Source organism: Adiantum capillus-veneris, chromosome 6 (assembly GCF_014529385.1).
Source record: "Adiantum capillus-veneris isolate H3 chromosome 6, ASM1452938v2, whole genome shotgun sequence".
NCBI classification, from domain to species: domain Eukaryota; kingdom Viridiplantae; phylum Streptophyta; class Polypodiopsida; order Polypodiales; family Pteridaceae; genus Adiantum; species Adiantum capillus-veneris.
This window is the reverse complement of record NC_140936.1, coordinates 5,573,376-5,585,077: the sequence shown is the minus strand read 5'-3', so window position 1 is coordinate 5,585,077 and position 11,702 is coordinate 5,573,376. Positions and strand designations below refer to the sequence as shown.

The following is an 11,702-nucleotide window of genomic DNA, read 5'->3' as shown; positions in this document are numbered from 1 at the left end:
AGCTGGTAGTATGTGCTCTTTAAGCAATCTACACAACATAAAAATACGATACAGTCGTGTAAAAATCTATCAGATCATTATACATTTAGAGTTTTATTAAAGTAAACTAATTGTAATAGATCACCTGAAAAGCGCTGTGACGCTAGTGTCACTCCATCCAAACTTTGCCTGCATGTTGAGAAGAACCAGGAGTGCTTTCAATTTAGACATACGTGCTCCATTATACAATGGCGTATCGGCTTCACTTTTCATATCATCATAGATAAGCCTTTCTGAATCCATGATCGTCTCGATCATTTCATCAATCTCGGGCTCAAACATTGCCTCGTTGGGAATGTGCTCTGCATGATCATCCCCCGAGCTGTCAGAGGCTACATCTTGTGGCCTCACATATGCTGCTTGACCAAAGCGCCTGCGAACACGTCTATTGGGTTGCAAGATTGCTGCTTGTTGGCCAGCGTCAGAGTCCGACGAGTTATAATTGGCAACAACTCGATCTATAATAGATGGATCGAACTCGCTAAATTCGCGAACGTGCTGCAAAGAAACATGTCTTGTCCGTCGCACATCATGCTTGCATTGATTACAAGGACATAAGACCCTCGTTGAGAGATAGGTGTTTCGGTTGGACGGTCCCACATCCTCGTCACTACTCATAATGAGGATAAAAATCTTATAACCTGGACAACAAATTTAATATTCTATTGGCATTCTTCGTCTTATCTCTCTCTCTCTCTCTCTCTCTCTCTCTCTCTCTCTCTCTCTCTCTCTCTCTCTCTCTCTCTACCTCACATTCTCTAGTCATGTCCAATCCCCGCACACCTCGGTCTAGAGGTGCACGGAGATCAGAACCACTGGGTTATAATCTCGTCTTTATAGGTCAATACCTATATTTGTGGGTACAAGAAATCTACAGACCCACGTCTACATGATACTGCATGTAGTGGACAAAACCCCTTTGCCTCTTCTCTAGCTGTAGCACTTCACAGCATCTTAACATCTTTTCACAGTAGATCTTTTCACTGTTCGTCTAACTCTAAACCCTAAACCGTAAGTAATTCTTGCGTGGACTCGATCTAACGTAAATAAACGTAAATCTAACTAAAAATAAACCTAAATCTAATTTAACGTAAGTCTACATCTAACCTAATCTTTAACGTCTTTTGGGATAGTTTCCTACGACGTTAAAACTCTCTTCTTCTTGTGTGTGTGTGTGTGTGTGTGTGTGTGTGTGTGTGTGTGTGTGTGTGGGTAAACCTAAATAAACCTAAGTCTAGCTAATCTAATATAACATAAATCTAAATCTAACGTAAATTATGTTATATTAAAAACAAAGAATTAAACTAACAGGGATTATAAGAACCTTAAAACTGATTTAACACATAATTTTTCACATAACTCGGCAAGAGTTGGCATTCTCATCACTAAAGATGTGAGAGTTAACTTCCGGCGGTGACGCTGCCTCATCTCCATCCACATCTGACGACAGCAATTGGCCCTTTGGACCGTTCTTGCTCGACAATGACCATCTAGACAACCTCTAGTCATTCAACAGCAACTTCAAAGTTGTTACTAACTTTGAAGTTGTTGTTGAATGACTAGAGGTTGTCTAGATGGTCATTGTCGGGGATGTAGTGACTCTTGCCGCCCTGAAGATCCACCTTCTTCCTTATCTTCTGAAGACATTTCACCAGTACTTTTGGATCGACGGAGCCCACCATGAGTGAAGGCAGCAATACCCTATATTCCATTGAGGGCTTTCTTCACCCGCTTCATGCAGGCATCGCAGTCTATGGAGACCTAAATCTAATCTAATATAACGTAAATCTAAATCTAGCGTAAATAAAAGTAAATCTAACTAAAAATAAACCTAAATCTAATCTAATTTAACGTAAGTCTACATCTAACCTAATCTTTAACGTCTTTTAGGATAGTTTCCTACGACGTTATAACTCTCTTCTTCTTGTGTGTGTGCGCGTGTGTGGATGTGTGTGCCAATAAAAAGAGATAAATGGTATAACCTTTCTATCACCCATGCCAAGTATGATAGATTGGTTATGCCATTTCCCTCTTGAATAATAGGTCTTGAGTTCAACTCCTCGTCGGCTAGATCTTTAGGACTTTTAATTTTAATTAGTTTACTACGACGTTAAATTAGTTTCTCTCTCTTTCTCTCTCAATGTGTGTGCGTTTTTTAGTTTATGCATGTTTTCTCTCTCTTTTCCTCTCTCAATGTGTGCGTTTTTTGTTTATGCATGTTCTCTCTCTCTTTTCCTCTCTCAATGTGTGCGTTTTTTGTTTATGCATGCTCTCTCTCTCTTTTCCTCTCTCAATGTGTGTGTGCATTCTTTGTTTATGTATGTGTGTGTGCGTTTTTTGTTTATGCATGCTCTCTCTCTCTTTTCCTCTCTCAATGTGTGTGTGCATTCTTTGTTTATGTATGTGTGTGTGCGTTTTTGTTTATGTTTGTACTCTTTCTCTCTCTCTCTCTCTCTCTCTCTCTCTCTCTCTCTCTCTCTCTCAAAAACACTGTGTATGTGTGTGTGTGTGTGTGTGTGTGTGTGTGTGAGAGAGAGAGAGAGAGAGGGGGAGAGAAAGAGGGGAAGGGAACATGAGAGTGAGGAGAGGGAAGGAGCATACCTGGCTCTCCTTCCTCTCCTCGTGTGTGTGTGTGTGTGTGTGTGTGTGTGTGTGTGGAGAAGAAAGAGAGAGAGAGAGAGAGAGAGAGAGAGAGAGGGAGAGCGTTACCTGCTCCTTGTTTGAGGGCGCCGAAAAACTCAGATCTGAGATCTGAGTTTTTGGGCGCTCTCTGTTATTTTTTTTAGCCCAGCCGGCGTCGCTATGAGCGTCGCAAATTTACTTGTAAATTTGCGACGCTCATAGCGACGTCGGGAAAAAAAAAATTGAGCGTCGCTGTGTGAGCGTCGCTAATATGAATAGCCTCTTGTAGTGTATACTTAAAGTACATGGGAAGATATTCAATACTGAAGAATATAGCCGAGACCTACAAGAGTCTTTTCCAAAGATTAAAGGGGTTATCTCCATCTCACAGGACAGGCCAAAAGGGCTGCTACTAATAAGCATAGAAGAGCCTTAGCCTTTAAGGAAAATGATTGGGTCTTGCTAAAGTTGATCTCAAGGCTCATCTGAGGCATACTAAGAGTCCTACGAACCACCAAGAGTATGATGCTAAAGTAGCAAAAAGATACTATGGTCCTTAAAATTCTTAAGCCAGTTAATGAGATGGCTTATCAATTGGAGTTGCCCAACCATTGGCTCATGCACAATGTTTTCCATGAGAACCTACATAAGCCTTACAAAGGAGCACCATCATCAAAAGAAGCAATAGTTGCAGACCCTCTAAAAATTGAAGATCAAGAAGTACTTCAATCCAAGTCCGTCCTATGACATGAAGACAAGGTATTGAGAAACAGTAAGATTATCTGACGATATCTTATTCACAGCTCTCGGCCATTTGGAGCTTCCAGTTTTGATTCCCAGCTACTACAAGTTGAATCTAGTACTCCCACAGGTGTTGCCATTTACAGTTCAGGACATCTTCTACGGTGTTTTGGCTTGCATACCGATCACGACACAGCAAGTGTCTTGAGCTTTTGCTTTGTGTATGCTTTTGTGGGATAGTGGCTGGAGTTTACTCGCCATAGTTTGTGATCGAGCTTAGCTCTCACATTGGCAGGTTTACAGGCAGGTTTGAGGGTCATTTGTGAGCTGAATTTTTCAGTCATCGTTTCCTCTTTGCAAGTGCCTATTTACGGCTAAATTGTAAGCTAATTTGCGGCACAATTGTGAGGCCGCATGATGCAACATAGACTTTGGGCAAGACGGCCTGATGGGGCAGCATGAAGCTGATGCAATGGAGGGCGGCACAATAGGTGGTTAACGTAGAGGTGGGACAGATGGTCTTTTAGAGCAAACAACCATGTGTGAAGGGGGAAAAATAAGCAACACGTAAGGCGCAATGCAAAGAGAGAGAGAGAGAGAGAGAGAGAGAGATCAGCAAGCCTTGCTTGAAGAGGCCTCCTCCTCTGACATATGTCCTGCAGGCTGCAAACGCCGTCTCTCCATGCATGCTGTTTCATGTGACATGTCTACAACAATAAACTGTTTTTTCCCAATCATAAGAGTTAGAAATTTTCACATTGAGCTGCCTCCATCACATACGTGGCACTTTCCTCGACCCTTTCTCTCCATTATAATAGTTAGATTAGATTAGACGTTAGATGCAGCAATTTTGGAATAATTAAAAAAATAATGTTCCAGCAATTTTGGAATCACGCTTGGACCCTGCATTGGGGAGTGCTCTGAGGCTTTGATTGCTTCGCCCTCTCCACACTACTCTCTTCTGCAGCGCAACGGCGATCTCTCGATTGCAGCCCTTTCTTGGACGCTTCCTTCTTGTCAGGTCGTAGAAGGGGGCTACCTTTCCTTCCAAAACAACCTTGCGACCCTTCCCGCAATGCGGGAGCCAAGCAGCTATGAGCGCGCCCTCTCCCTCTCCCCGACACACACACACACTTCGTGGGCACTTTTAACTCGGCAATGAGTCGCTAGATATCTTACCCTGCATGAAGTCTGCCAGAAATGGAGTTCTTTGTATGATACAATATGCTGCAAGCTCCGCTTGCATAAGCTCTAATTTCCTACATCAGTGAAAGGGAAGCTTTCGGCACCATGTCGTTCACTCAAAGTTATACGCATAATTCATATCCAGGACCAGAGGGGCTACATCACGTGGAGCCGTACATACGCCATCATGCACAGCATCCTGTAAATCCTCAGCACAGCTACTTGTATCAAGATGGCCATCATAGCAACTACTCTGCGCATGAAGATGGCACTGGTTATGATTTTCGCCGTCCCCAGCCGCAACCTAATTTTGAGCATGAGAATGATGAGAGGAACTTGCAGACGTTGGGGACCATGATTACTGAGAAGAATCGGTTGCCAAGCATGTTTGAATACAACCAAACGCATGCACCACAGGGCAAGCCTGGAATGGGGCTTGAATTTTGGGACCTCTCTTATGCGGTCACCAAGAAAGTGAAAAAAGATGGCAAATGGGTAGGCAGGCAAGTGAACCTCTTGAGTGAGATTACAGGTCAAGCACTGAGGAGCCAAGTGACGGCTGTTCTTGGGCCTAGCGGCGCTGGCAAGTCGACTTTTCTCGACGCACTTGCTGGTCGCATTGCAAAGGGAAGCTTGCATGGTAGTGTCAGTGTGGAGGGGAAACAGGTCATTGCTTATCTTATCCGACCATCGATTCTTTTATCGCATCTAGAATCCAATCACCAGATTTAAGCCCATTGGTCTCTGCATTGCAGGTTTCCACCAGCCAAATGAAGAAGTTATCATCTTATGTCATGCAAGATGATCAGCTCTTCCCCATGCTTACTGTGCTCGAGACCTTGATGTTTGCTGCAGAGGTGCGTCTACCTCCAAGCATGTCACGGCTGCAGAAGAGAGAACGAGCATATCAGCTGTTGGAGCAATTGGGTTTGCAGGTTCTCTCTCTTCTGACTGAGTTCTTGTGTGCAAAGGGCTGCTTGGGATTGTACGTGCTACTTGATTTTGTCAGGTCTGTACTTGCAATTACTATAGTCAAGAAACCGACTCTTGCCAGACAAAAGATCTATATGAGATCGTTGATTTCCTCTCGATGAGGTGGTTGATTGTTGTTGCTGTTGTTGTTGTTGTTGTTGTCATTGGATGGTCCATTTCTTGCAAAAGTTGGATTCCCTAGTCTAAAATTAATGTTGAACGCATGCATTGAGTGGACATCAGGACATACTAGTTGTCATGATTCCAAATTGTTAATGTTCCATTTGCAGATACAACGTATATAGAGTTTTTTGGGTCATTTAACTGAATTTGAATGTGAATGCATTGCAGAGTGCAACACATACATACATTGGAGATGAGGGAACAAGAGGTGTCTCTGGCGGAGAAAGAAGGAGAGTCTCAATTGGAGTGGACATCATTCATGGGCCATCCTTGCTTTTCTTGGATGAACCAACATCAGGACTGGACTCAACAAGCGCGTTCACCGTGGTTGAAAAGGTGAAAGACATTGCAAAAGCAGGAAGTATTGTCGTCATGACGATCCATCAACCGTCCTACAGAATACAGGAGCTCCTGAATACTATGGTTATCTTAGCAAGGTGTGCCACTATTTGTAATTGCATGAAGATTATCAAATGCTATGATATGATTGGGATGCAATCATTGCTCTATTGTATTGTGGCAGGGGAAGGCTGATATATTTAGGTCCGCCATTTGAGCTAGAAAACTACTTGGGAGAATTCGGCCGGGAGGTGCCCGAGGGAGAGAATGGTATTGAGTATTTGCTAGATGTCATCAAGGAATATGATGAGTCTACTGTCGGTTTAGATCCTTTGGTGCAGTTTCAACGCTATGGCAAGAAGCCTACAGAGGCCATGAAAACCCCTGTTAGACGCACTCCCCTGAATAGGCGTACCCCCCTGAATTGGCATGGGCAGGATTTTGGCAATGCTGCAGTTCCATCTCATGGGGCTACTGATACCATTGTTTTCTATGAAGATGAAGAAGAGGAAAACTTCGATAACTCGCTCGATCGTCGCACTCCTCTCAATAACTTTCGAGATCCACGGCTCGCTTCAAGCTTCTACAGGAATTTTTCGGTGTGGCTATACAATGAAGTAGTGGAGTCTGTTCGGGGTACTCCCGGTCGACCTAATTGGGCACCCCCCTTGATGACCGCTACTCCAGGACGCACACCAATTGGCCCCACTCCACATCATAACCCTCCTGTCTATCCACCCACACCAAGTGAGTTTGAGTTTCCAATCGAGGCTGATGCTGAGGCAGACATTGGGTCCTATTCTCTGCCTTCCGAAACAGAGAGTCTCTCTCTTTCCCATGGACCCAAGTTCGCAAACCCCTGGCTCCGTGAAGTTTATGTTTTAATGTGGCGCAACATGCTCAACATTGTCCGTACACCAGAACTCTTTCTCTCTAGAGAGATAGTCTTTATTGTGATGGGCCTCATGCTCTCCACTCTATTCAAGCACTTGAACGGAGAGAACAACTTGGCAGCGGCGAACAATCTTCTCAATTTCTTCATATTTGCTGTGTGTCTGCTATTTTTCTCCTCTAATGACGCAGTTCCGGCATTCATACAAGAGCGCTACATCTACATACGGGAGACGTCACACAATGCATACAGGGCCTCCTCGTATACAATTGCTAATCTTCTTGTCTACCTACCCTTCTTTGCAATTCAGGCGATGACGTTCACAGTGCTGACATTCTTCATTCTGAAGCTGCGCGGAGAATGGTGGGTGTTTTGGATCATTCTCTACGTGTCTCTGATCACAACACACTCTTTTGTGGTCTTTATATCGGCAGTCGTTCCTAATTTCATCACAGGGTACTCCATGGTAATCGCAGCAACCGCACTCTTTTTCCTTAGCTGTGGTTTTTTTCTGAAAAGAACTCACATTCCTCCTGGCTGGATATGGTTACACTACATGTCAACCATTAAGTATCCCTTTGAGGCTCTGTTGATAAATCAATTCCACCCTCATGATGGGTTTTGCTATAGTAATTCATCCTTGCCTTTAGCAGGCCCTCTTGGGCAGGTTGTGCAGGCAGAGGGTGTCACTAGGCCCGAAGGCTGCGTCACAATCGGAGAAGACATACTGAAGACTATGGACATCAACCAAGAGAACATTCTCTTAGATATGCTTATTCTCTTGGCTTGGGGTGTCTTCTACCGCCTTCTCTTCTATATAATCCTGCGTTTCTACTCCAAGAATCAACGCAAGTAGCTGCCATAGTATAGAGACAGTATCCATTTCTGCCCTGGCAATTCAGTTTAAGCTTCTCCATGATGTGAAGCCTCAAGTGCTTGCATCTCCACCTCCTTCAAAGTGCTTGTATCTCCACCTCATGTGACATCATGGTAACACATTTAGTGTCACACAGGTGTTAAGTTTTTTTAAGGACTTTCCTCAACTTATAGAATGAAATGTATGCAAGAATACAAGCTCTCCTAGAGTAATACCCCACCCCACCCTTCTCTCTCTCTCTCTCTCTCTCTCTCTCTCTCTCTCTCTCTCACACACACATATTGGCTGCCTTTCTTCATGTCCCACTTTGGCATTTAGTAAGGATGTGGTCATGGAAGGTCATTATCAATAAGTAAGTTGTTACTGATACAACTATGCCAAAATCAGCATAGTTACAAAAGGCTTTGCATAGTTGCATATAAGACAAATAAGTAATGCACTTGTCACCATGCATGAGGCAACTATGCATCATTGCTTGACCACTGCCTAAATCCCTTTTATGAGGAAACTGAAAAATAAGATCTTGTTGTGTGATAACAAGTCAAACTTGAAGGACAACTATAGAGCATCACAGTTCCCTTACTTTATATTGTGAAAGTTTGCCTTGACATGGTACCCTTGAACGGTAACAAGAAGGGCAACAATAAGCGGGACAACTATGCTAATATCTCATGTAGCTAGCTCGACCTCAATGCCTCCAGCAAACTGATCATACTCAAAGTCCATGTGCTTGAGGAACTCTAGGTGGATGAAAGTGTCGGTGGCTCTTGGATCAAAGAAGATAAGTGCCTTGTGGCCACGGATCTTTCCGTACGCTCTACTTAATTCTTTAGAAGCATTGGGTACGAAAATGGAATGAATATTTGGAACAAGTCCCATGGAGGTTTTGCCCTTCTTGGCGGGAGGTTGCTTTAGAGGTTTATCACCTTTGTGGAAAAAATGTAAGAAGTGTACCCCATGTAGAAACATTTGAAGCGTCTTCCCTCTTATTGTAGAGTTTCTCATTGGCAGGAAATTGTCGCCAGTTGGTCATCAATTGTAAATTCCAATCCTCCCTTCATGAGTTTGTAGCCAACCCCAGCATGGTCCAACAGCTCTTGGATAGTCGAGACTTGTTTGGATAGACAATATTCCTGAAGTGGTGACGGCAGTCCCATGGTGTAGTGCTCATAGTGGTCCCCCAAGTTTATGAGCTTGAAGAAAGAGACTAGAAGGTAGATGTTTGAAAACTATAATTGTAGCTTTCGGTGACTAGCATTTTCAAGTTCCCCATCTTCCACTAGAAGTTGTACTTCAAACAAGGAGTGCATGTAACTTTGCACAAAAATATTCTCAAAGCTTTGTTAAGTCCTTGGAGGGTGAGGCTTTGTAGCTATAGAATTCCACCATTGCATAGCATTGTGTTTGAGAAAAGCATCTGCTTGAGAGATTTTGTTTTTTGTGTAGTTCCCTAGTGCATAAATATTGTCGAATTGTTGAAGGAACTGCAAAGCTTTCTTTGAATCTTTCAATCCAAAAAACGTGAAAAACTTTATTGTAGATCCACGATCCTTGAAGTCCATGGGTTGATTTGGTGCACGACCCAAAGGTGGATAATAGAGGTAGGCATATGGGCTAGTGCTAAACATAGGTGAAAGTGGAAGAGGTGGTCACAAAGGGGGTGGCACAGGGTAGAAATTCGATGGTGCAACCATAGTTTTGAAAACTCCCCCATTCAAAATAGAAGACTATGTCATTTGTCAAGAAGAGACCCTTGCACTTTCTAGTGCCAGAGCATGAAAAACCGAAGGCAAGAGAGGTGGCCACATGTGGTTTAGAACCTGCTAGAAGTTCTGTAGAATAGGTAGGTTCAGCTAAGGAAAGTGATTGTAATTTTTTCCACTAGAAAATCATTAGATCTTTGTTCACTTTTTATTTATGCAAAACTCGGGGCTATGGGCTTCGAAGCTGTATCAAAATTAGACAATTTGCCCGGATAGGTCACTTATTTTTTAAGCAGTTTTAATCCTTGTACATATAAGACCCTTAGCGGGGGTATAAAAGGAAACTTTGTAAAGTTTTGAACACACAATTTTTATTACAAAAAATAAGCAGATAAGGTTTTCTTTGTACGTCATGAACACTCTCTTGCTCTCAAGATTTCATCTCTTTGCACTGCACCACACGATTGTTAGATTTCCAAGCCCATAGGAACAAGCCTCATAAGGCATGCACATAAGATTCTCTTAAAGATGAATTGTGCATGGCAAATTTTGCTTTATATATGTTGTAAGCTTTACAAAGCATAATATACATCAATAATAGAGTGATTATACTGCAGTGTCGAGTTCTCTCTCTCTCTCTCTCTCTCTCTCTCTCTCTCTCTCTCTCTCTCTCTCTCTCTCTCTCTCTCTCTCTCTCTCTCTCTCTCTCTCTCGCGTTTTGCTGCATCTTGTCATGGCACCTACAGACCACCATCCACCATAGCCCACCTAACACCTGGTATCAGAGCTTTGTTGAGGGCCTAAAACTCGAAACACTTCGCGAGAACTAGCGCTTGCGGAGAGGAAAGCCATCCTGTCGCTGTGTAGAGATCCTCGCAAAATCGGCACCAAATGAGTCGCCTAAGCATGCATGTGAAAATTCGACACATCACTGTCTGCTACTACCGCTCCTCAGCCCGCGGTGAGCAAAACTCATTCAGCGCAGTTGGCCTGCGTCGCCTGTATTCGCTGCCACAGAGAGCTTGTTTGTTTTTATTTGGTTCGTATTCACACTGTCTTTACTTAAAGATGTCCTACATAATTTAACCCTTCAAGCAAAAGGGTGTTCACACCCCGCAGTCCGGCGCTCGTCGACTAGCAAGTGCTCTTGGAAGCTATCTGTCAAGCTCAACAAATTGTAAATTTCTAGATTGGCAGCATATTGCTAAGTTGTTGCTCAGAATTTACAAGCTACAGCATTAAAATAGAAGGATATCTTAAAAGTGACTCGCAATTTTGACAAGCAAAGGTGTGGCGAACTGCTACAAACTGCTACTAGTTCAAGAACATCTTGAGATGCTTCAATTGGCTTGGCAATGGTAATTGGACCCAACCAAAGGTGCTTCAATATGGCATCGAAAGTGGATAAGTTTAACAGATCCGGCTTCCACACCTGGCAAATCAAAGTAAAGGGATATCTAATGAGCAAGAATTTGTGGAGCGTTGTCAAGCCGATGTCAGCCGACGAATCAAGCACATCCGCTACAGTTACCAGAGCATTATCTGCCGAGCAACAACGCAAGGACGATCAAGCATTAGGTATAATTCTGACATCTCTCGAAGATGATTTTATTCATTATTTGGATGACATGCAATCTGCCAACGCTGCGTGGATACAGCTAGAGAAGGTTTTTGGTGCTAAAGCTAAATATTCAATGATGAGTCTAAAGATGGAGTTGTATTCTCTTGCTATGCGTGCTGATGAAAATATTACATCCTTAGTTAATCGGCTGAAGAGTATTAAAGCTCAACTTGTTTATGTCGAAGCCCTAGTACCAAAAGAAGATCTCATAGCCGTTTTGTTAAAAAGTTTGCCTGACAAATTTCATCAGACTGTTACTGTTTTAAAGGAGAAAGATCCATGCACTCCTTGGATGGTATCATCAATTCATTGCAGGAAGAAGAATGAAGGGTACCTAGTACCAATTCTACTATTGTTCCCAGTGCATATACAGTCTCCAATGCAGTATCCCCCATCAGTTCTTCTGATACTTCCAGTGCCTATGCAGTCACTAATTGTGCTGCTACCTCAGCTTCATCTCGACCATTCAGTGGAACCAGATCTTGTGCCATTTTTGGGCGCAACAATCATCAGACAAAAGACTGTTTC

General features: G+C 43.1%; 1 protein-coding gene across 1 annotated transcript; it reads left to right on the top strand.

The window, feature by feature from the left end:
- Nucleotides 1-4,507: 4,507 nt before the first annotated feature.
- On the top strand, nucleotides 4,508-8,024 carry LOC147455087 (ABC transporter G family member STR-like). Its single transcript, XM_086515195.1, has 4 exons — nucleotides 4,508-5,253; nucleotides 5,343-5,522; nucleotides 5,911-6,179; nucleotides 6,266-8,024. The coding sequence occupies exons 1-4, from the start codon at nucleotides 4,693-4,695 to the stop codon at nucleotides 7,827-7,829; spliced, it is 2,574 nt and encodes an 857-aa protein (XP_086371321.1). The 5' UTR covers nucleotides 4,508-4,692; the 3' UTR covers nucleotides 7,830-8,024.
- Nucleotides 8,025-11,702: the final 3,678 nt, after the last annotated feature.